Source organism: Chiloscyllium plagiosum, chromosome 29 (genome assembly GCF_004010195.1).
Source record: "Chiloscyllium plagiosum isolate BGI_BamShark_2017 chromosome 29, ASM401019v2, whole genome shotgun sequence".
Classification (NCBI taxonomy): domain Eukaryota; kingdom Metazoa; phylum Chordata; class Chondrichthyes; order Orectolobiformes; family Hemiscylliidae; genus Chiloscyllium; species Chiloscyllium plagiosum.
This window is the reverse complement of record NC_057738.1, coordinates 31,917,881-31,943,309: the sequence shown is the minus strand read 5'-3', so window position 1 is coordinate 31,943,309 and position 25,429 is coordinate 31,917,881. Positions and strand designations below refer to the sequence as shown.

General features: G+C 41.0%; 1 protein-coding gene across 5 annotated transcripts in view; it reads right to left on the bottom strand.

Moving 5' to 3' along the window:
* Positions 1–25,429, bottom strand: part of fyco1a (FYVE and coiled-coil domain autophagy adaptor 1a) — a 186,214-nt gene that overhangs the window by 132,214 nt on the left and 28,571 nt on the right. For all 5 annotated transcript variants that reach the window (XR_006315927.1, XR_006315928.1, XM_043719437.1 and 2 more), the window contains 6 exons: positions 14,546–14,639; positions 11,073–13,658; positions 8,424–8,516; positions 8,171–8,289; positions 4,294–4,461; positions 1,164–1,313 (listed from right to left, as the gene is read on the bottom strand). Coding sequence is in view for 3 of the 5 variants with exons in the window: in XM_043719437.1 (XP_043575372.1) it covers positions 1,164–1,313; positions 4,294–4,461; positions 8,171–8,289; positions 8,424–8,516; positions 11,073–13,658; positions 14,546–14,639 (3,210 nt within the window). In the remaining 2 variants the exon portion in view is untranslated. The remainder of the gene's footprint in view (positions 1–1,163; positions 1,314–4,293; positions 4,462–8,170; positions 8,290–8,423; positions 8,517–11,072; positions 13,659–14,545; positions 14,640–25,429) is intronic.

Below are 25,429 nucleotides of genomic sequence, written 5' to 3'. Positions count from 1 at the left end.
GCCAAGTCCTTCAGTACTGCTTCAGAGACTCTTGGAGCCTGTTCTCTGACGTGTTATGCCATTCTTATATCTTTTCCAGGTCAAATCCATGTTTAGAAAGACTTTTAGCATCTGCTTCAGTCAAAATGCACTTGCTCATTAAGAGGTGGAGACTAGTTTTGAGCAATGCAGATTAGTTTGAACTCAATGTAGCCTTTTATGAATTTGCAAACCCTGCTGAGTTGTACAGCCACTAACCAGCGACATGTTGCTGGCTCCATGCTGCAATCATCTGAATTGGCAGGCAGACAAAAAAGTGCGTCTCTCCCTGTTTCAGAAGCTATATGTGAGGGTTAATTGTTTATCATAATCCTTACCCCTGTTTTCAGGTATTATCCAATCTCACAACTTACAATTCCAACGTGATGCTTCCACAGTGCAGTAGTTAAGTGGAAGCACAGATGACATAATCAGGTTTTGGGACCAATCTTCTGATTCAGACAGCAGAATGTCCCACTGTGTGAATAGCATTAGGCTGAATAACCAAAGCATAATTATGAGTATTAATCAGAATAATATGATGTATGAATTGCCATGTTGGCAACACATATTTAAGTGAGAGATTCAAAATTAGAAGGCATAATTTTAAGATGAAAGGAGAAAGATTTAAAAGGGACCTAAAGGGCAAACTTTTCCATAGAGTGGAAGAGGGTGGTTTGTAACTGGAATGAACCAGAGAAAGTGGTAAATGACGGTGTACAGTTACAAAATTTCAAAGACAATTGTTCAGGTACATGAATAGAGAAAAGTTTAGAAGGATATGGGCCAAATGCAGGCAAATGGGACTAGTCCAGTTTGGAAAACTTGCTCAGCACGGATGAGTTGGACTGCAGGGTCTGTTTCTGTGCTGTATGATTCTAAATGCTGTAGTAGTTAATTATGTACAAGATCTATTATTGAATGATCTTCCGATAAGTCCTACCTGACATAGGAAGCCACATGAGCTAGATTTTCCATTCACTTACTGTAAAGGGTCAACAATCTCATTTGAAAATGGTAGTTAGGATTTTACACTTCGGCACTTAGCTGTGTGAACGTTGAGAGTAAAAGTCAAAAATCCCAAATAGTACTTTTTTCTGCTGAGCCACTGAAAGATCTCAACTTAAATCATGTTAAAGACTTACCTGCAATGATGCCGACGTAACCACCATGTAAACTGACTTTGGCAATCCAGACAGTGGTTAACCTCCTTGTCACCAAGCCATCGGGTTTCTGCACGGAGCTTTTGTTCAAATTCCAATGCATCTGTTTTTTGCCACAGGGCATCCTTGTCTCTGAGAAATTTAAAAGAAAAACAGTCTACAAAATATATTATGACCAAAGAAACATAAGTGTTGCTGATGTGGATTTCATTGGCTGCCTATCTTGCAAAATAATGTCTGGAAAGATTTTGTCTCCTGTAAAAGGCACAGATTTCACTTTTTGGAGATCAATTTGAATCTGGAACCATATCAAGGGCTAATAGTAATAACACATTTAATCAGCGTAAGCAGCCAATCAAACAGAGTTATTTTTACAGACAACAAATCAGAAGATTAAAAAAGAATCACTGATTTTTAAAAATTACTTTTCATTAAAATGTTAACAAAGCAAAAAGTAAATGATTAGGAACTACACATGGGATTAAGAAATCACAATATAATTTTTCTGTAAAAAATCATAGAATCCCTAGTGCGGAAGCAGGCCATCGAGTCTACACCAACCCTTCAAAAAGCATCCCACACAGATCTACCCATCTACCCTATCCCTGTAACCCTGCATTTCCAAAGGCTGACCTACCTAGCCTACACACCCCTGAACACCAATGGGCAATTTAGCACAGCCAACCCACTAATCTGCTCAGCTTTGACTGTCAGAGGAAATCAGGGCACCTGGATGAAACCCATGCAGACACAAGAAAAATATGCAAACTCCACACAAACTGACAGTCGTCTAAGGTTGGAAACGAATCCAGGTCCCTGGCGTTGTGAGGCAGCAGTGCTAACCACTAGCCCACCATGCCGCTCACAAAAAAGTTGCCTTTGTTTGAAAATTTTTTTTAATGTATAATGGATATATCTCACATTCACAAAAATTGTTGACACTGAACCTACAATACCAAAAAGCTGGGCTGTTGAACTGTAGCACAGAGACGGTGTCTGGCACAAATATGTATTTAACATTTTTAAAAAATACTTCGGCTTTCTCCTTATTCCTATAGCTCAATCATTTACTTAGTCGTCTGTAAAATTTTAAATTGTCTTTATTTCCAGGCTTTCCACTTGCTGTCTACTTAACAGATCAATGTAATTAATTGTTTATTCAGTTCTAAGGAAGGATCACTAAATCTGAAACATTAATTCTGATTTCTCTTCAAATGCTGCCAGACATGCTAGGTTTTTCCAGAAATGTCTACTTCTGATTTACAGCGTCCACAGTTCTTCTGGTTTTTAGTTGTTTATTCTGCTTGATGAATATAGGAACAGGAGGAGAACATTCAGCCCACTGAGCATGTTTAATGATTTAAAACTATCATGGCTGACTGAACACTTCAATGTCTTTTAACAACACTATCCCGACAACCTTTTCCACCACTAATAATCAAAAATTTGACTTTGAATATACTGAAAAACTGAGCTTCCAAAAATTTCTGGGGCAAACAATCCCAAAGATTCACTACTTCTGAGGAATAAATGTCTCCCATCTTGGTCTTAAAAGTCATCCCACTTAATTTTAAGTTGTGGCAATTGTTCTAGGACAGGACTTATACACATGGTAGGATCCTCAGGAGTGTTGCTGAACAAAGAGACCTTGGAGTGCAGGTTCATTGTTCCTTTAAAGTGGAGTCACAGATAGCGAGGATAGTGAAGAAGGGGTTGGGTATGCTTGCTTTTATTGATCACTGCATTGAGTATTGGAGTTAGGATGTCATGTTATGGCTGTTTAAGACATTGGTTAGGCAATTTTTGAAATACTGCATTCAATTCTAGTCTCCCTGCTATAGGAAGAATGTTCCAAAACTTGAAAGGATTCAGAAAAGATTTACAAACTTGTTATCAGGGTGAGAGAGTTTGCGCTCTAGGCAGAGGCTGAATAGGTTGGGGCTATTTTCCCTGGAGCATCAGAGGCTGAGGGGTAACCATATAGAGGTTTTAAAATTTTGACGGGCATGGATAGGGTGAATAGCCAAGGTCTTTTTCCCAGGCTAGGCAAGTCCAAAACTGGAGGGCTGAGGTTTAAGGTGAGAGGGAAAAGATTTAAAAGGGACCTAAAAAGTACGTTTTCATGCAAAGGGTGGTGTGTGTATGCAATGAGTTGCCAGAGGAAGTGGTGGAGGCTGGTACAATTACAACATTTAAAAGACATCTGGGGGTACATGAATAGGAAGGGTTTAAAGGATTATGGACCAAATGCAGGCAAATAGGATTAAATTAATTTAGGTTATCTGGTCAGCATGGATGAGTTGAACTGAAGGGTCTGTTTCCGTGCTGTACAACGCTATGAATCTAGACTCACAAATGGAAACAGCTTCCCTTCATTTACCCTGTTTACCTTTCATTTCACAAAACTCTAAAGAATGCAGACTAAAATCCAAAAGAATTGCAGGTGCTATAAATCAGAAACAAAAACAGAGGTTCCAAGCACAGAACAGCAGGTCTGGTAGCATCTGTGAAGATAAATCAAAATTAATGCTTCAGTTCGGAGGAAGGGTCACCGGACCCGAAACATTAACTTTGATTTCTCTTCTCAGATGCTGCCAGACCTCCTGTGCTTTGCCATCAATCTCTTTTTGTTTGTCCTGCCATGACTTCTTTGTTGCTGAATACCTGGAGATCTCTTCAAATTAGTGTCATGTTCAAACTGATTCAGGAAAGAGAAAATCAATATGGTAGAAACTGCATGATTTTTGTGGGCAGTATACATTGAAGTCAGCATTGAGCCACATTGCAGGTGGCAAAATCCAGTTCAAAGTATAGCACTAATTTACATTAGAACGCAATCTGAAAAATTATAAACATCTACTGCTCAGAGAGAACTGACAATATTTAACTGATGCGAAAAAAAACCTAAGGGCAAAGTTTAAAATATAGTATCCTAGATTCTTTCCACAAAAAGCAGTAAATCCTAATTGTATATACAAGTTGAATGAAATGTATATCAATGAAATAAATAAATCAACAAACAAATATTGTTAGACCTGAAATACCTTATAAAAATATTTCAAATAATATTTAACCATTGGAATAAAAAAATTTATTGATTGTTGCATCATACTTAATGAGTTCGATTAAGCGCTCTTCCAAAAACTCTTTAGTCCTGTTCAAGTCAGCTAATTCAGCCACAAGTTTTTGTTCATTTCTCTCAGTCTCTTCTTGCGTCTTCTGAAGGTGTGTTTTGTAATCTTCGAGCTCCTTCTTTACATTTTCCAATTCCTGCTGAGTACTATTGAAAAATATGTTTCAGTAACTTAACGGCCATCAGTAATTTTATGAAGCCTGCGGGCATCCAATGCATTAAATAGCATTCAAAACCAAAAGCAATTCCACTGAAGTTCACTCACTACCAAGGTTAGTAAATACAAAGTAAATTTGTGTAAATGTAAAGTGCATAATATCACAACTGCTCAGGCTACAAGTTTACCAGCTATCTCCGACAAATAAATACAAGCTTCCCTTCTTGCAGATGTTATGAAGTGATTTCATTAAATGATTTTCCTTGGTCTGTCTGTGCCTTCTTCTCAGGCCCTTTTTTAAGTCTCTCTCTTTGACCAACCTTTTAATTATATATCCATAAAATTTCCATTTGTGACCCAGTATTAAATTTGAGAACACACTCCTGTGAGATTTGTGGCCAATACAGTGCACTGATATGGAGATAAAAAGACTTTCATTCAGATAGCACCTTTCAAAATCTCAAGACATCTCAAAGTCAATTAACATTTGAATTATGATTTGGAGATGCCAGTGTTGGACTGAGGTGCACAAAATTAAAAAAAAAAAATCGAAGGAGCCATCTGATGAAGGATCAGCACTCCAAAAGCTAGTGCTTCCAATTAAACCTGTTGGACTATAACCTGGTGTTGTGTCATTTGAATTATAGTCATTATTTTGATGTAGGAAATATGGCAGCCAATTTGAACTCAAAGTTTCACAAACCAAAATGTGTTAATATCCAGAGCACTTATTTAAGCAATACTGATTAAGAGATAAATAGGTATACTAGGTAATGAGTAAAAGGCAATACTTGGCTCATGTGATCTTCTGGACTGGTTTTGATCACCTGAGGAGTGTCAGAGAGTAATTTTCGAGAGTATCTTTTGCATAATTGGCCCTGTTATATTTTATTTTAGCATTCAGGAGATTACACAACTGAGAGAGTAGTTAGGAGTTTGGGAAAGTGGATCAAAAGAAAGAGGAGTTTGGAAAAGGAATGTGTATATAACTGGTGGTCCAGCCATTAAATGTGGAGCAATAGTGACCATATGACCCATTATTTTCATTCTCATCTACTTTCCAATAGATAATGGCCAACTTATTGGGCACATCTCCATTTCTCTTTCTTAAACATTGTTTAATGATCTTCAGAGAGTGTGGATGAGGCCTCGATCTAACATCTCATTCTAGACACATCACTTCCAACAGTGCAGCAGTCCCTCCTCACCAAACTGAAGTACCAATGTCAATTATATCTTCAGATCTCTGGAGGCAGGCTGGGACTAATGACTGAGGGATAACAGCACTACTTCTGGGACAAGCCTTATCCTCTTTAAAGAAACAGGTTGGGATAACCAGCATTGAAATAAAGTTTGGACAGAGCCAAAGACCTTGAGAATACAAAAAGGCCATTTGGTTTATCCACCTTGTATCAGTTCTTTGCTTGAGCAATCTAAAATGAGCTCCAGCATCTTGATCGCACTTCCATACCCAGTTCTCCACTTGGGAATTTAATCTACTTTCCCTTTATAAGATGCAATGAAGTAAGCCTCAACTGCTCCCTTAGATAAAGATCCCATGTTCTAACAATGTTCGAGAAAAAAAGACATTCTGATTAAACGCTCACCTCACCTTCTCATTGACATTGTTAAAATGCTGATTTATTTTGACTTATTGCTAACTTATTATTTTTGAGAAAGGACTCCTGCCCCCCCCCCCCCCACCCCCATGCACCATGCTAAATCATTTTTAATAGAAGGTATGAGAAATTGGGGCATTTCCTTTAAATATAATTACCAGCCAATAGGAAAAGGCAATAGTGGGCTATTGAAATATTCAGAATATTACATATAAAAATGAACAATTGCCTCAAATGATCTGAACTTTTTGTGTTTGCCAAGGAGACTTTTAAAAAATCATTCATATGTAGATTTCGTTGGCTGGGCCAACATTTAGTGCCCGTCCCTAAATGTCCTCCAGAAAATGGTGGTGCACTGTTTTATTGATCTGTTTTTGTTCATTTGGTCTAGGTACACAAGGCTGCCGGGGAGGGATTTGCAGGATTTTGATCCAGCAACATACATCTGCTACCCTTGTCTTTTCTACATGGTAGTGGTCATGGCTTTTGAAGGTGCTTTTTAAAGAGCCTTGGGGAATTTCTGCAGTGCATCTTGTAGATGGTACACTCAGCCAATCACTCCCTCACACGTGGATGTGGTACCAGTCATGTGGGCTGCTTTGTCCTGGAGATGGTGTCAAGATTTCTCAGTGTTGAAGATGCTGAACTCATTGAGGCAAATGGGAAGTCAGTATTACATCACCCTCCTGACTTTGTTTTGTAGATGGCAGGCAAACTTTGAAGAGCCAAGAGGTGCTGCAGAATTCCCAGCTTCTGGCGTGCTCTTGCAGCCACAACATTTCATACGACTAGTCTAGTTCAGTTTCTGATCAATGAAAAATATGGCCAGTCTTCCATCATGAAAATTGAACTTTTTACCAGGAAGTAAAATACTCATGGAGTCAACATGAATTTATGAGCATCCTTGAAGAATTTTATTCAAGTTTGAGGGCGTTACCGCTTTTATGGAACAAAGAAATTCTGTGGATGTAACAAATTCAATTTTCAGCAAGCTGTGTGCTATCATGTTCTGCAAATGATTAAACTATACAAATATTATCTATTCATGCTGGATAGCTTCTTTATGTTCAGCTTCACTAATTGCCCCTGCAATCAGATCGCATTTCCTCCAATATGCCTAACATTTAATAAAACGAAAATGATACCTGAGGATCTTAACAATAAAACATTCAATGCAATACTGGATTCTATGATCTCATACGTCAGCTTCGCAGATTTGCTTGTTATTTTGAAAGATAGCATGGAATTGACTGTAAATCAACAACTGTATTTTTATAAAGCATTTATAACTTATTCCAGTGAAATACATCAAATTTTCTACCATTCCTCAAACTAAAAAATATTGAACTGGAAGTTCCATCTACCTTATAAGTTAACCAATTTCTAGATTAGTTTACCTTGAGCTAACTGGCACTATTGACTGGACAGAATAAATATGCTCTGCTATGCTCAGGGCTGTATCACATTCACCCATAATACTGTCTTGGAAACAAAGCACCTGAATAGTGTTGCTACTTTCTCAAGGTTGGGGAAGGAACCATAGGGTAGAAAAAGTGTACTTCTGGATCTATTTCTTGACATCAAAATCTCCATTTGAGGTGAGTCTTAACCATGCAAAGGAGATAAGCATGTCAAACAAGGTACTTCCATCATTTTTACTCCAAAAGAACTGAGCACAAAGCATCTGGTGTTCCTGGGTTCTAGCATTACTAAGAAGTTTGGAAGAAGTTAGAAATTTAGATTGCTGTTTTCCTTAAATGTTTAATCACAGAAATATTGACTGTTGCAAATAAACTGGCAGATATATTCAAAACCCAGCAGTGCTTAAAGTTGCTATGAAGATAAAATGTTAGCCACACAGCTTGCAGATGTCTCACAACATCACACTCAAACAAATGGAGAACACACTGTATGATCTCTTGTGGAAGAAAAATAGAAAGCTGTACCAATCAGTGCTTCCAGCTTATAGTTTAATTACAACTATCTGCAAATAAGTTCCAGCAATCTATACACAAAACACAAACCAGAATGCAATGGATGAGACTGAGGCTAACTTTCCTACCACATTTTAAAGTCATACCTGATTAAATTTTCAGAAAGGGATCTTAGCTTCTCCTCTTTTTCATTTCTCAATAATTGTGAATCCACAATTGTTTGTTCTTTTTGTTCCACTTCATCCATTAATTTGCGATTACAATCCTTCATGATAATGTATCAAAAAACAATTATAAATGTTAAGTCACGATGAAATGCAGGTATATTATCGAGATTTATTGAGTCAAAAATTCTGACATACTAATTTCAATTTGAGTGTTTGTATATGTTCATCTCACCTGAACTTCGACGAGTTGTTTATTAATTGACATTATTTGGGTTTGTCGCCCATTAAGATCCTTTTTCACAGCCTCCAACTCTTCATTAACAGTCTGTCAAAATTAAAGTATCATTATCAAAAATTTGCATCACATCATTATTTGTTGCAATTGCATTCTAATTCCAACATAAAGCAATATAGAGTCATAGAGATGTACAGCACGGAAACAGACCCTTCAGTCCAACTCATCCATGCCGACCAGATATCCCAACCCAATCTAGTCCCATCTGCCAGCAACCAACCCACATCCCTCCTAACCCTTTCTATTTATTTGCCCATCCAGGCACTTTTTAATTGTTGCAAATGTCCACCACTTCCTCTGGTAGCTCATTCCATACATGCACCATGCTCTGCATGAAAAAGTTGACTCTTATGTCTCTTTCATATCTTCCCCCTCTCACCTAAACCCTATGCCCTCTAGTTCTGGACGTCTCCACCCCAGGGAAAAGACTTTGTCTAATTATCCTATCCAAGCCCCTCATAATTTTGTAAACCTTTATAAAGTCATCCCTCAGCCTCCGATGCTCCAGGGAAAACAAACCCAACCTATTCAACCTCGCCCTAAAGGTCAAATATTCCAACCTTGGCAACATCCTTGTAAATCATTTCCGAACCCTTTCATGTTTCACAACAACTTTCCGATAGGAAGGAGACCAGAACTGTATGCAATATTTCAAAAGTGGCCTAACCAATGTCCTGTACAGCTGCAACATAACCTCCCAACTACTGTACTCAATACTCTGACCAATAAAGGAAAGCATACCAAACACCTTCTTCACTATCCTATCTACCTGTAACTCCACTTTCAAGAAGCTATGAGCCTGCACTCCAAGGTCTCTTTGTTTAGCAACACTTCCTAGGACCTTACCATTAAGTGTATAAGTCCTGCTAAGATTTACTTTCCCAAAATGCAGCACCTTGTATTTATCTTAATTAAACCTCATCTGCCACTTCTCAGCCCATTGGCTCATCTGATCAAGATCCCGCTATAATCTGAGATAACCTTCTTCGCTGTCCACTACACCTCCAATTTTGGTGTCATCTGAAAACTTACTAACAATACTTCTTATGCTCACATCCTAATCATTTATATAAATGATGAAATATAGTGGACCCAACAGCGATCCTTGTGGCACTCCACTGGTCACAGGCCTCCAGTCTGAAAAGCAATCCTCTACCACCACCATCTGTCTTCTACCTTTGACTCAGTTCTGTAACCAAATGGCTAGTTCTCCCTATATTCCATGAGATCTAATCTTGCTAACCAGTCTCTCATGGGGAAACTTGTCAAGCACCTTACTGATGTCCATATAGATCACATCTACCACTCTGCCCTCATCAATCCTCTTTGTTACTTCTTCAAAATATCCTTTGGTAAAGTGAATGCAATAATTACATTTATAATGAAACTTGATCCTAATTAGGAAATGACAAATTTCACTAATCCAATGGAAAATTCAGGAAAGCAATTCAAATCATTGACATCTGATGCTAGACCAAATTACAGCTAACCTGAACAGGGAATACATGCAGACAGAAAGGATACTAATACATTGCTAAAATTATTAAATGATAAAATGACAAGCTATTTAAAGTAGGGGAGGCTAAGAAAGGTTTTCCCATAGTCAGGCAGAATAGACAAAATCAGCAAGCTGTTATCATTCATAGTCGAAAAGCATGGTGCTGAAAAAGCACAGCAGGTCAAGCAGGATCCGAGGAGTAAGAGAGTTGAAATTCATAAGCCCTCCATCAGAATGTTACCACTCATCTCCAAGCACATGGTTTACATCAGTACAAGCGGAACTATAAGCTGGGCCTAAATACATTTGGTCAACCCATTCAGACATGATATGACATGAAGGTGGCCCAGTGGTTAGCACTGCTACCTCAGGTTCAGGAGTTTGATTCTAGCCTTGGGTAACTGTCTTGCCAGGAGTTTGCACATTCTCCCTGTGTCTGCATGGGTTTCCTTCGGGTGCTGCGATTTCCTCCCACAGTCCAAAGATGTGCAGGTCAGGTAGATTGGCCATGGGAAATTGTCTGTATTGTGTAGACTAAATGGATTAAATATGGGGTCACAGGGATAGGATGGGATGGTCTTCAGAAGATTGGTGCAGACTTGGTGGGCCGAAGGGCCTCAATCTGCACTATAGGATTCTATGATCTCTGGTGCAGACAGACCTAAATACCCAGGCCTTCTGGCCCAGAGAGGTAGGGACACTACCACTGCACCACAAGAGCCCTTAACAATATCTTTGTAAGCTGGGTATAGGCTGTCTATTACTGGTAACATGAAGTCCAGGGAAGAAGTGCTAAAAAAAAAGTTATAGAACAAAGATAAATACATCATTTTCAAAATGAATATGACAACAGAAATTTGAGGTCAAATATTCAATTTAAAAAATTATCAAAGCCAGGTAAATTGCAGGTATTAGGCCTATAAAATCTACTAAATTCAAAATTCTTCACTGAAATTAGTGATGTTCTTCACAGCTTATTCTGTATCTTAAACAGCATTAAAATTTAAATAGAATCTCTCTGTATTACATTACAACCATTAACCAGACTCCCTGACTAGAGAACTACAAAGAGAGGACATAGTCATCACCTTTAGTTTATTCTGATAATCCATCATCTCTCCACTCATCTGAAATTTGACTGCAGACAATTCTTCTCTTGCAGCTTCTTGGCAGCCCTTTGCTTGCTGTTGGGCTTGTGCTAGATTTCTCTGCAGCTCTTTGATAGTTGTTTCGGACTCTTTCGATCGCCTTAACTCTTCCAGCAGCTGTTCCTTCTCACTCTTGAGTTTGGAAACATCAAGATTCAGTTGGTTTTGTTCTGCTTTGACCTCCTCGCAGAATGCTATTTGCTGTTGAGAAACTTCAATATATTTCTTCTCAGCGTCAGCTTTTTCTGCACTGAGTGTACAAATCTGCATACCAAGTTCCGCAATTTCAGTGTTCATCCTGTGGAGTAGATCTTTGGTCTCCACATTTTCAAGATCAATCTTTTCAATATATTGTTTCAACTGGGACAACTCTTCCTTAGCAGTCAGAAGTTGTTCCTCAAGTTCAATTACCTGTTGCACTGACTTCTCCCTTTCATTTTTAAGGCAATCTTCTTTTTCTTTAATCAGCAAGAGTTTCTCAGCATGATCATGATTGATTGATTGTATCTGCTCTTTTAGATTTTGAACCAAAGCTCTGTATTCTTCCTTGGAAGATACTGAAAGTTTTAGATTACTGCATATACTTTCCTTTTCCTCGAGTGCCTGTTTAAGCTTTGACTTGAGCTCTTCACTCTCTGCCTTGAACCTGGTCACTTCTGCCAGCTGGATTTCAAGCTGATTTTTAATTGAAATTAATTTTGCATTTATCTCCTGCATTTCTTTCTCCTGAAGCTCTCTCGCCTGTAGCTGAGCTTCCACTACTGCATTTTGCTCAAGTACTAGGCTTTCTGAAAGTGCCATCTGCTGCTTAAAGTTACTCTCAAGATTCAACTTTTCTCTCTCCAAAGCCTCTATAGCTACCTGACTTTTCTCAATCTTTTCGGAAAACTCCTTTAATGCGCTAACCTTTTCAAGCAAAGCACCTTCCTTCTTATCTAGAAGGGAAACAAGTGCATGTTCATTCTGCTTTGATTCAACCAATTTATTCTGCAGGTCTGAAATCAGTTCTCCCTTAGCCTGGCAACATCCTTGGAGGTTTAGCAAGCAGTCGTTCAACTTATTTTTTTCTGCTTTCAAATCATCAAATTCCACCTGATTCTTTTCCAGCTTTGCTTCTGCTCTCTTAACCTGCCTGAGAGCACATTGCAGTTTCTCATTTAACTGCCTGTTTTCTTCCCTTAACCTTGTTTCCTTTTCATCCACTGTCACCATAGCATCCGCTATTTGGCCCTGCAATTGCATCTCTGATGCATTCAATTTGTCTATCTCAGTTTCAAGAGTTAAACACACCTTCTCCAACTCTTCCTCTCTTTCAACATGTTTCTGCACAACCTGGTGATGTTTCTCCCTCTCAACTTGCAATTTCTGATATTCAACATTAAGATCTTCTGTCCTAGTCTTCAGTTTGGCGAGCATTTCTTCTAAATCTTGTGTTTTTTTTGTAAGATCTTCTTTCTCACCTAAAAGCGTATTCTGAATCTCCAGAAGATTTTGTACCTGGTTATGAGCAGCAGTTAATTCCGATTCTTTGGCTTTCAGATTGTTGGAAAGAGTGTTTGCTTGTTCCTCTAAAGTGATCTTTAATTCTTTATATTTGATTTGCATTTCTTCTTGCTCTTTTCTCAATTCCTGAACAGACTTCTGCCCTGATTCAAGATCCGTAGTGTCCATTTCTTGTACATTTTTAATTTCTTTCAACTTATTCAGGGTACTTTCTATCTCTTCATCTTTGTTTGCAAGTATAGCATTTTTCTCCTGAAGATTTGAAGCTGCCTCTTGTAGCTTCAACTCAAGCTCATTTATTAAGGACTCTTTTGATTCCAAATCATTTTTTAACTTGTTCAGCTGAGACTGCTGTATACTGCTTAATCTCTGCAAGCCAATTTCCTCCCACTCAGCCTCATTCAGCTTGTCAAGAAGCTCCTGGATCTTCTGTGCTGAATCATAGTGGGTTGCTGTTAGTTGCCCCTTTTCAGTCAAAATACTATCTATTCTTGCGAGCAGCTCTGCATTCTTTTGTTCTGCTGCAATTAGCTTGGTCTGAAGCTCATTAACAATGCCAGTTTTGGTCTCTTCAGAAATCCTGATCCTCTCCAGTTCTTGTGTTAATGACTGAAACTTTGCTGTGCAGTCTTCTAGCTCCAAAACCTTCCTCTGAAGCTCCTTCTGTTTTTCAATGGAACCGTCTTCTAATATCTGCAATGATTTTTGAAATTCCTTAACAATTTCTTGAGCAAAAGCAGAACCTGCAAAATTCTGATTCAACTCTTCCAACATCTGCTTCAGTTTATGATTTTCTTCCATGGTATGAGCAGTTGATTTCTTCATAGCTTCTGCAGTTTGCTCATTCAAAGTTATTGTCCTTTGTAACTGTTCCTTCTCCAGTTCCATCTGCTGGATCTTCTCTTGCATCTCCCTCTGCTTTATATCAGACTGATCAAGTTCAGCACGTAACTCATCAAAGGTTTCCAGCTGCTCTGCCATCAATGGGTTGTTTATCTCTGGATTCAATAAAGAGTCTGGAGCCTACACAAAGATGGAATCTGGATATTAGTTATGTTATAGCAAACAACTTTGGTGCAACTTTAATCAATATAACTTACTTTTTCAGAAAACAAACCTCAAATCCAAATGAACAAATGGGCCCTAAATGGGTGCAGGATGGTTATTAACAAAAAAAATCAAATTGTTCTCACCATTTCCCAGCTTATCAAGTGGTTCCCTAAAATCCTTAACGGAAGGAAATCAGCCATCCTTGCCTGATCTGGCCTCTATGTGCCTTCAGTCAGTCCCCCTTCATCATACTATCTACTCAGATGTGGGATAAAAATGCAATCTTGTTAGCAAGACCCACATTCTGAAATCAAAAGTTCAAACATTAGAATTTTAATTTAAAAGAATGAGAGGTGATCATATTGAAACACAAAACTTCCTGTGGTGGTTTGATTGGATAAAAGTTGAAAAGATGCTTCAGTAGTGGACATCGTTAAAGAATAATAGGACGCTCATTTAAAACGGAGCCATGAAAGAATTTCTTTTCCCAGAGGGTACTGAGTTCTGGAGTTTTCTACTGCAGAAGGTTGTGGAGACTCGAAGATTGAAAGGATTTCAACGGGAGTTAGAGAGGTTGAGGCCTGGAGTTGATCAACCATGATCTCAGTGAATTGCTGGGTAGGCTTATACGGCCAAATGACCTACTCCTATTTCTTATGAATGCATAAAGTGTGCTAAGGTAGAGTTTCACTTAAATTAACCAATACATGGTAGATCATCATAATGTTAGAGAAAAATTGATGATTGCCATCAGAGTAAGAGAAGATCAGTAATAACATTACACAAAATAAGAGTACTATTCAGCAATGTTTAATTATCTCTGCAAAGTGCATATATCAGCTTATGATTTTGATACTTACTTGTGAGTAGTTGCTGATCAAACTGCTTACACTTGAACATCTACTTGGTGGTTTCCAAAGATGCGATGGAGAATGAGATAAACTGAAAGACCTCCTTGAAAATAAATAAACATACCAGTTTTATATTTACTGTTTGACTACTAACTAAAATAACTATCCTCAGAAAGTAAAATGTTTACGCAGAGGCATCCAACTGTGTGGCGAACCCCAAAGTAAATATAAACATCTGTTTTCTTAGGGTTTCTACTTCTCCATCCCAAATGTACAGGTAAAGGGAATGTTCCCTCTGAGTGGCATGTGAATGGTGAGGATCTGAGCCAGTGTTACATGCAGGTTGTAATCTGCTGTGAAGCCTGCTGGGCTGTGCAAAGGTGGGGGCAGGGTAGGGACACTCCACCCAGGCAAGTCCGTTATCTACCATCAGTGGTTTTCTTTTCCCATAACATCTTTTTAAAACTCACCTTTTCTTTGGAGGTTCAGACCCCAAGTTTGACATGATTTCCACAATCTCCATCTCCCCTCCAACCCAGAGACCCACTTTCACCGTTCAGGATCAGTACACCTGGATGGCATTGCTAACAAACTTGTGTGGGGTCTTGCAGATAGCAAAGATGTGGGAACTGCCAACACTACGAGGCCACAGCTACCATTGCATATTCAGACATAGACTCCACGGTGTTACACAAGGCTAATGGTAATTCTGATTACCATATGTCCCACCTTACAGTGTAATTCCATTAAAGTTACTAGTACAACAGTGTGCCAGAAGGCTCAGCTCTGATACAGTTAATTATTATATGTAAATTTGTGACAATGCTGAAAATAAGAATACATAATAGTTTTACAATAGCATGGATGGTGTGATTCATTTCAGAATTAAAGTTTAGAAAATCTCTGAGAAGAAACTTGATGCGAAAGAGCACAAATGTCAAGTGCAAACACAATGCAACTGGAAGTCTCATGAAAAACATTGTGCATTTCACAGAGAACCAATGTGCACATATAACTATTTTGCTCAACAAAGAAGACAGACTACTCAAAGAAATTTTAAGCATCGTCACTTTTAATAGCTCGTCTGTGACTCCGCCTCAACTCTTCTTATGTTGAAACACTTGGCCAAGTTTTACTTGGCTCCAGGTTTGAGTATTCCCTTGTTCTTTTTTTCAGCTCTTAATAAATTTTCAGCTCTTCATGAATTCCACTACCAATATTCTAACCTACACCAAATTCCATTCACTTTTATGCATCATCTCACATTGGCTAGTTGCCCACTGATGTCGGGAGTTTAATATTCTCAACCTCACGTACAAACTTATCCACTCTACGTGTCTGACTGTGAATCCTTCAATCTACAGTCGTTCTGTCCTAAAAGGCACATTGCCACTTGCTATTTCTGTAGTTTCCAGACAGCCTGTAGAGGGCACCATGCTGTGAACAAATGACTGAATGTTGCTGCTTAAAGCATTCAAACATCTATGGATTTGATGTGATTTAGATTTATTGTCACATGTATATACAAATACAGTAGCGCCTCGACATACGAACGACCCTGTTCACGAACAAATCAGTTTACGAACAGGATTGTACGTAAAATTTTGCTTCAACGTACGTACGAAATTCAAGGTACGAACAAAGGTATGAACGCAAAAAGCCCATGTGCGACCACGTGGTTTCATTGTTCTGCTTTGCTACGTGCTTGTGGAACGCAAAAGCTCTCTGGCCCCGTGTGATCTCATTCAGTTCGTCTTTGGCGAGTGCGCTGTGAACAGCATTCGTTGCTACGTCCAAGCATTCTTACGCTATCTGAACAATGGGAAAAATTGATTCAGTTCGCGAACCGGGTTCCGGAACGGATTAAGTTCATAAGTCCGAGACGCTACTGTACAGTGAGAAGTGTTTTTCGTGTGGTATATGCAAAGTGCAGCCACACTCTGGCGCTGTCTTGAAACACTGAATGCAATGCAAGGTTTTATTGCAAGAGTTCATCTTTCTCTCTTCTTTATGTTCCTCCTCCACTGCTTGACATCAGCTGGAATGCTGAAGCAGGCTCCTGGGTCTCTGTAACAGGCTTGGAGGTCTTGGGTTTGGTCCTCCGCCGCTGCCACTCCCGCGACCTCCATGTCCGAGCTGGAGCCACAGACCGTTGGGTGCATGATTTCTGTACTTCCTGTTCCCCATCGGACACTGCTCCAGATGTACCAATCTCCGTCCTTCCCTTTCGCCATTGCTTCCTCTCCTTCAGGCACCCGGGCCTATCTGCGGACATGTGGCCTCAGCTCAGCCTGTGTGTCTGGGCCGGGGGAGTCAGCCCTATTACACAGATCCATAGGGTAATGAAAAGACAGTGCATGTTGTTCACTGCTGACTACTGAAGTCAGGTCGTTAAACATTTGCTGGTTGAAAGCAAATTACTGCGGATGCTGGTATCTGAAACCAAGCTGGTTTTGACAAAGGGTCAGTTAGACTTGAAACGTCAGCTCTTTTCTCTCCTTACAGATGCTGCCAGACCCGCTGAGATTTTCCAGCATTTTCTCTTTTGGAAACATTTGCTGGTGCTGGACTGGCACTTGAATTTAAAACCGTTTAGCTCTAGTCTTGGGTGGTCTGGAGTGGCTGGATGGCAAAAGAAAGAAGACAAAAGACAGCATGACCAGCTAGGATGAGAAAGAAAGACAGAGATTGTGCGAGAGATCATGATCATAACCACAACAAATATACAAACAGCACTTCTAATGAAAGCAGAATCACAACAGATACAATGCTACTCTGTAAGAGGCATTTAATGCCTCCTCCATGGGCAGTTTGATGGCGCTGTTGTAAAGACAAGTTGGGACCCTGCTGCTTTCCTGCTTTCCACCCTGAATAAGTCATGGCAAGAAGATCCATTGATGGCTTTTCTATCTCAACGTTAGTTATGACCTATAAGTGGGCAATTAATATCCATCATCATCCTACCGCTACTGTCAAAGGGCCCAACATACAAATCTCTGGGGTTGCTTGCAGGATCCCAAAAAGAGTTCCTTGTTCAAAGGCACTGAGTTCCTGATTGGAGGCCTGGCATTGTGAGGCACACCCTGCCCTTGATGCCAGCCTCCAACACACCCCTCCGCTGACATCCAACTGCTCCCCGAACATGTGATCTGGGATCCAGTGATGATCCCAGTGCTCATACATGATGATTCTCGGGTATAGTACATACCAGCATCAGCCATTATGTAAGGTGCAAGTTTGTGCAGCGCAGAGGAGATCATCGCTGAGGAGATAGAGCCAGCCATGGGGAAAACACACCCAACATGGCCTCATAAGGGGGTCCCTGGAGGTGATGGCAGGCAGCCTGGGGTGGCAGCAATAGCAGGAACAGGCTGCAAGGCAGTGAAAGCAGGCAGCACGAGCCACTGGTGGAGAGAGCGAGAGCAGGCAGTTCTGGGCAAAGCCAAGCATGGAGTGGGGGGAGGTCATGTTCTTGTGGGGAATGCCTGCCCAGCATGGCCAGACACCAGAAACTATGTTTCTTTGTTCTTCTACTTTTTAATAAGAAGGACTGCAATGTTTAACTTTTCAAAATTTCATTTTCCTTATTTTTCTGCTTTACACCAAGATTCTGTGCTTAGGTACCTTTGTACCTAAAATGGCACCCTAAGTGGCAACTTGTAAACTTTTCACTGTACTCATGAGAGTACGGGTGACAATAAAGCTAATGCAAATTCAAACAACTTTATCCCAGCCCCAGCCTTCATTTTCTAAAATGCAGAAATCAGACTTTGAATGAGGCTCCAACAAAATGCACGATCTAATTTCAAAGTTAGTGACCAAATTCAATGACATAATCTGCACCACAACTGAAATTTAACAGTTTTTCAGCGGCAGCAGCAACTCGAAAGGCGGGAGCTTTGACCAGGGGCCTGCCGGAAGCGGTGAGTCACTGATTTGAGCTTTTATATTTGAAGTCAGAGAGCAGAGGTTTCTGGGAAAGGAGGGACTTCTTATTTTTTTTATTTCTTATATAAGTCAGTGTTTTCTTCAGATCATTCGGGAGGCAGAGGCTGTGATAGATAAGAGTTACAGGGAAGTGGTTACTCCTAGGCACAAAGAAAGCTGGGTGACTGTTCGAAGGGGGAAAATAAAACAAACAAACAAACAAACAGTCAGTGGACAGATCCCCTGTGGTCGCTCCCCAGAAAAATATGTATACCGTTTTGGATACTGTTGAGGGGGACGACTTACCAGGGGTATGCAGTGGGGCCCAGGTCTCTGGCACAGAGCCTGTCCCTGTTGCGCAGAAGGGAAGGAGGGAAAGGAGAGTGTTAGTCATTGGGGACTCAATAGAGGGTCAGATAGAAGGATTATTGGGAACGAACGAGACTCACGGTTGGTGTGTTGCCTCCCAGGTGCCAGGGTCCGTGATGTCTCGGATCGTATCTTTGGGGTCCTGAGGGGAGAGCCTCAAGTCATGCTCCATGTCGGGACCAATGACATAGGTAGACAGAGGGATAGGGATAAAAGGCAGGAATTCAGGGAGCTAGGATGGAAGCTGAGAGCTAGAACAAACAGAGTTGTTATCTCTGGTTTGTTACCCATGCCATGTGATAGCGATGCAAGGAATAGGGAGAGATATCAGTTAAACACGTGGCTGCAAGGATGGTGCAGGAGGGAGGGTTTCAGTTACTTGGATAATTGGGGCTCATTCTGGGGAAGGTGGGACCTGTACAAACAGAACGGTCTTCATTTGAATCAGAGGAGTACTAATATCCTGGGTGGGAAATTTGCTGGTGCTATTCGGGTGGGTTTAAACTAGCTCAGTAGGGGGAATGGGTACCTGAGGTATAGTTGCGGTGCACAGGAGGATGAGAGTAGAGAGGACAAGAATAGGATTTCGGGGTCACAGGAATGTGCCGGCAGACAACAAACTGGTTTGAAGTGTGTCTACGTCAACGCCAGAAGTATCCGAAATAAGGTAGATGAGCTTGCAGCATGGATAGGTATCTGGGACTTCGATGTTGTGGCCATTTTGGAGACATTGATAGAGCAGGGTGAGCAACGGATGTTGCAGGTTCCAGGGTTTAGATCTTTCATTAAGAACAGGCAAGGTGATAAATGAGGGGGCTGTGTGGCCTTGTTAGTCAAGGATAGTATAACAGTGGCTGAGAGAACTTTTGACGAGGACTCGTCTACTGAGGTAGTGTGGGCTGAGGTTAGAAACAGGAGAGAAGAGGTAACACTGCTTGAAGTTTTTTTTATAGGCCTCCGCAGAGTTCCAGGGAGATGGAAGAGAGGATTGGCAAAACTATTCTGGGTAGGAGTAAAAGGAACAGGATGGTCATTATGGGGGACTTTAACTTCCCCAACATTGACTGGAAATGCTATAAATCTAGTACGTCGGATGGATCAGTTTTTGTCCAATGTGTACAGGAGGGTTTCCTGACACAGTATGTAGAAGGGACAACAAGAGGAGAGGCCACACTAGATCTGGTGCTTGGTAATGAACCAGGCCAGGTGTTTGATTTAGTTGTAGGTGAGCACTTTGGAGAGTGACCATAATTCAGTCACGTTTAGTTTAGCAATGGAAAGGGATAGGTACATGCCACAGGTCAAGAGTTATCGATGGGGCAAGGGCAGTTGTAATGCGATTAGGCAAGAATTAGGATGCATAGAATGGGATAGCAAAATGCAGGGGATGCAGACAATGGAGATGTGGAGCTGGTTTAAGGAACAGATATTGCCTGTCCTTGATTGGTATGTCCCTATCAGGCAGAGAGGAAGTGATAAGGTAAGGGAACCATGGTTTACTACAGAAATTGCATCTATTATTAAGCAGAAGAAGGAGGCTTATGTGTTGATGAGGCATGATGGTTCAGATGAGGTGATAGAGAGTTAAAGATCAGCTAGGAAGGATTTAAAGAGAGAGTTAAGAAGAGCAAAGAGAGGACACAAGCAGTCTTTAGCAAATAGAATAAGGGAGGACCCTAAAGCTTTCTATAGGTATGGGAGGAATAAAAGAATGACTAGGGTAGGAATAGGGCCAGTCAAAGACAGAAGTGGGAAGTTGAGTGTGGACCCTGTGGAGATCGGAGAGGTGCTAAACGAACATTTCTCATCGGTTTTCACTCAGGAAAAGGAGAATAGTGTAGAGGAGAAGAATGAGGTCCGAGATATTAGACTAGAAAGGATCGAGGTTAGTTATGAACAGGTGTTATCAATTCTAGAAGGAGTGAAAGTAGACAAGTCCCCTAGGCCAGATGGGATTTATCCGAGGATTCTCTGGGAAGCTAGGGAGGAGATAGCAGAGCCTTTGGCTTTGATATTTGAGTCATCATTGTCCACAGGTTTAGTACAAGAGGACTAGAGGATTGCAAATGTTGTGCCCTTGTTCAAGGAGGGCAGCAGAGATGACCCAGGTAATTATAGACCAGTGAACCTTACTTCTGTTGTAGGAAAGATTTTGGAAAGTATTATAAGAGATTAGATTACTTACTTACAGTGTGGAAACAAGCCCTTCGGCCCACAAGTCCACACCGACCCTCCGAAGAGCAACCCACCCAGACCCATTCCCCTACACCTAACACTACAGGCAATTTAGCATGGCCAATTCACCTAACCTGCACATCTTTAGACCTGCACATCTTTAGACTGTGGGAGGAAACCAGAGCACCCGGAGGAAACCCACGCAGACACTGGGAGAATGTGCAAACTCCACACAGACAGTTGCCCGAAGCGGGATTTGAACCCAGGTCTCTGGCGCTGTGAGACAGCAGTGCTAACCACTGTGCCACCATACCCCCGACACACCTTATAATCTTCTAGCAAGCAACATTTTGATTTCTGATAGTCAACATGGTTTCGTCAAGGGCAGGTCATGTCTCACAAACCTAAATGAGTTTTTTGAGAAGGTTACCAAGCACATAGATGAGGGTAGGGCAGTTGACGTGGTATACATGGACTTCAATAAAGCCTTTGATAAGGTTCCACATGGTAGGCTGTTGGAGAAACTGCAGAGGCATGGGATTGATGGTGATCTAGTAGTTTGGATTAGAAACTGGCTTTCTGAAAGAAGGCAGAATGTGGTGATTGATGGAAAATATTCAGCTTGGACTACCTCAAGGATCTGTTTTGGGACCGCTACTGTTTGTCATTTTCGTAAATGACTAAGACGAAGGCATAGGTGGATGGATTAGTAAATTTGCAGACAACACTAAAGTCGGTAGAGTAGTGGACAGTTTGGAAGAATGTTACAGGTTGCAGGGGGACTTAGATAAACTGCAGAATTGGGATGAGAAGTGGCAAATGGAGTTCAATGCAGCTAAATGTGAAGTGATGCACTTTGGGAAGAATAACAAGAAGGCAGAGTACTGGGTCAATGGAAAGACTCTTGGTAGTGTGGATGTGCAGAGGGATCTTGGAGTCCACGTATGTAGATCCCTGAAAGTTGCTATCCAGGTTGATAATGCTGTTAAGAAGGTGTGTCAGGTTTCATTCGTAGAGGGATTGAGTTCCGGAGCTGTAATATCATGCTGCAACTATATAAAATGCTTGTGCTGCCACTCTTGGAATATTGTGTACAGTTCTGGTTGCCATATTTCGGGAAGGATGTTGATGCATTGGAAAAGGTGCAGAGGAGATTTACCAGGATGTTGCCTGGTCTGGAGGAAATGTCTTGTGAGGAAAGGCTGAGAGACATGGGTCTGTTCTCATTGGAAAGAAGAAGGTTAAGAGAGGATTTGATAGAGACATATAAGATGATCAGAGGATTAGATAGGGTAGACAGTGAAAGTCTTTTTCTGAGGATGATGATGTCAGCATATACGGGGGGGGGCATAACTATAAATTGAGGCGGGATAGATTTAAGACTGACATCAGAGGCATGTTCTTTACGCTGAGGGTGGTAAGGATGTGGAATGCCCTACCTGCTAATGTAGTCAACTCAGCCACATTAGGGAGATTTAAACAATCCTTGGATAAGCACATGGATGATGATGGGATAGTGTAGGGGGACAAATTAAGAATAGTTCACAGGTTGGTGCAACATCGAAGGCCGAAGGGCCTGTTCTGTGCTGTATTATTCTATGTTCTAAGAGAGGGTGGCCCGCACTGTAGGATTCCCAGTAACTGATCCAAACAGGATCCAAAGCCAGCTCCATTGTACTTGCCTCTTAAGAATCCCGGAGGCCAGGAGAAGCAGGATGCTCCCATTCAGCCCTTCATGTACAACCTACACTTACTTCAGGTGCAATTATCAGCCTCCACAACCAGCCTTTCCAAATGGCAGCTTTGCCAACCCCTCCCAACTGTGACAACACCCCTGATTGCAAGTTGCAGTGCAGTTAATCCTTTCTCAGTGCCAAGGAATACTGCCACAAGTCACTGGCTATAGCTCCTAGCCATTAGTTTTCTTGCCCGTCCACCCACTGGCCAGGTTGTCAATTTTGTTGACTGCTGGGTACAAGGCAGTATGCTAATGAGACCACAATGAGTTAACTATCAGTGGGATCTTCATAACCCTGGTATGTCAGTCTTCCACATGCCATTGTGCCTCCCTGTAAATATGGGAGCTTCAGTCTATGTGATCTAGGTAGAGCAATGGAGAATGCACATATTACTGCTGATCAACAATTAATATTCAAGCTTTGTTTTAATTTTATACATACATTAATACAGACAGTCCTGCTCTCATTCCAGACAGAAGACTTTGTGTATGCAGTGCTCCTGTTTCAGCTCAACAAAATAGGTGACAGCCATTCACTGGTTCATTTCTCAGGTCACTGCCCTGATCAACCAACCTGCCCAGTTCAAAATTTAAACAACGTCTGGCTGTTAACTGTCAATCAGCATTAACAGATCTCTATGGCTGTACCTACAGCTGGAGATTTGCAGCAGTTCAAGGCAATTCATCACCACCTTCACCAGGACAATTGGGATGGGCAATAAATGCTGGTGCAGCCAATGACACCTACATCCCATTAATGAATAAAAAGTCTCCACCAAAGTCCACTTGCCAACCAATCGACACTCTCCTCACATACAGCAGAAAAGTTAGGTTTCCCTTTAAATTTGTATTCTTGTGAAACATCTTACACAGTACAAGACAAAAACCTTCAATAAAATATACATTTTCCAGAAAATTGTACAACTAAATGACTATTTGTTATCTCCACTTTTGTAATAACTTTTTATGTCTTTTTTGCACCTTCTTCAGCATCTCCCACTATGGAGATGAACACTGTGCTCAAAACCAATGACCTACAGAAGTTTAGCAAAATTTCTCTGCTTTCAATTCCTTGCCTCTAGAAATGAACCATAGTGCTTTGTTTACATCTCTTATTTCAAAGTTTACCAGCATCATAAATAATGATGTGAATCTAAACTCAGTCCAAAACCAAATTGAAAATACAGAAGTACATGGCATCTTTGTAATCTATCCCCCTCACTCCCTTAAAACATACACAAATGATTTATTACAATTATTTCTCACTGTTTACAGTTATTTCTCACACAATGCTGATCTTGTACATAGATCAGAACTGCTCGAAGATTGCTGTTTCTCATGCTAAAGGCAATTGTGGTTGGTGACTTTTCGATATTTGAGTTTTTGATAACCTAGATGCATAACATTCCACCATGGCTGCTGCTACAGCTGATCCCAGCTGATGCTAGCACAGTGGCAGGTACTGACTGTCAGAAGGAGCAAGCCTGCTGACATAGTCAACAAGCACTGTTCTCACTGTACAAATACCACTACACTGGGGCGGGGGCTCCAATACTCGTACTATTCTGCAGGAGTGCAGACAGCTGTTGGCTGACTTCTTCACGAACCTCACCAATTCTGCCCATGCCAACTGTCTGACTCTTCAAACAGGAGATTTGTTCAAATCCTGTAATCATCTAAGCCTCAACTAAAGCTGTGATGTTTGAATGTGGTCTTGTTACGTGAAGATCCGTTCTTTTCACTTTGCACTCAATAGAATATTTCACAAAAATACAAATTCAGCAGGAAAACCAACATTGATACAGTATGAGAAGAGAGTGTTGGCAAGTGGAGTCTGATTGGTAGAGAGGTTGCCATGGAGAATCTGCTAATGCTGATTGACAAATAGTAGCCAGGTTTTGTTTACATTTTAAACTAGGCAGGTTGACTCCGATAGGTCAGGAAATTGTCCCAAGAAATGAACCAGCAAATGGTGTCGTTTTGTCTTTGAGCTGAACATGAACTTTCGATCTGCAAAGTCTCTGGAGATGACTGTAATCTGTAGTGTACTGAAGTCATCTAAGGTATGCCAATGAGCCAGAAGCCAACTCCTATATACTTTCAGACAAAGTGGTAAAATCCTTCAACAATGCTTCCAGCACCTCATAGAACATTCTGTATGATGCTTGCAGTTTTCTCCTTATAGTACTGTACAAAGTTTGTGAGAAGATTTGTAGCTCGGGTGCTCGTTGTTGTGATTCTGTTCGCCGAGCTGGGAATTTGTGTTGCAGACGTTTCGTCCCCTGTCTAGGTGACATCCTCAGTGCTTGGGAGCCTCCTGTGAAGCGCTTCTGTGACGCTTCCTCCGGCATTTATAGTGATTTGTCCGGAAGTGACAACCGGAAGCGGCAGGTACAAATCACTATAAATGCTGGAGGAAACATCACAGAAGCGCTTCACAGGAGGCTGTAAGAAAAAAGGAGAAAGTGAGCACTGCGGATGCTGGAGAGCAGAGCTTAAAAATGTGTTGCTGGAAAAGCGCAGCAGGTCAGGCAGCATCAAAGGAGAAGGAGAATCGACGTTTCGGGCATAAGCCCTTCTTCAGGAATGAGGAGGGTGTGCCTAGCAGGCTAAGATAAAAGGTAGGGAGGAGTGACTTGGGGGAGGGGCGTTGGGAATGCGATAGGTGAAAGGAGGTTAAGGTG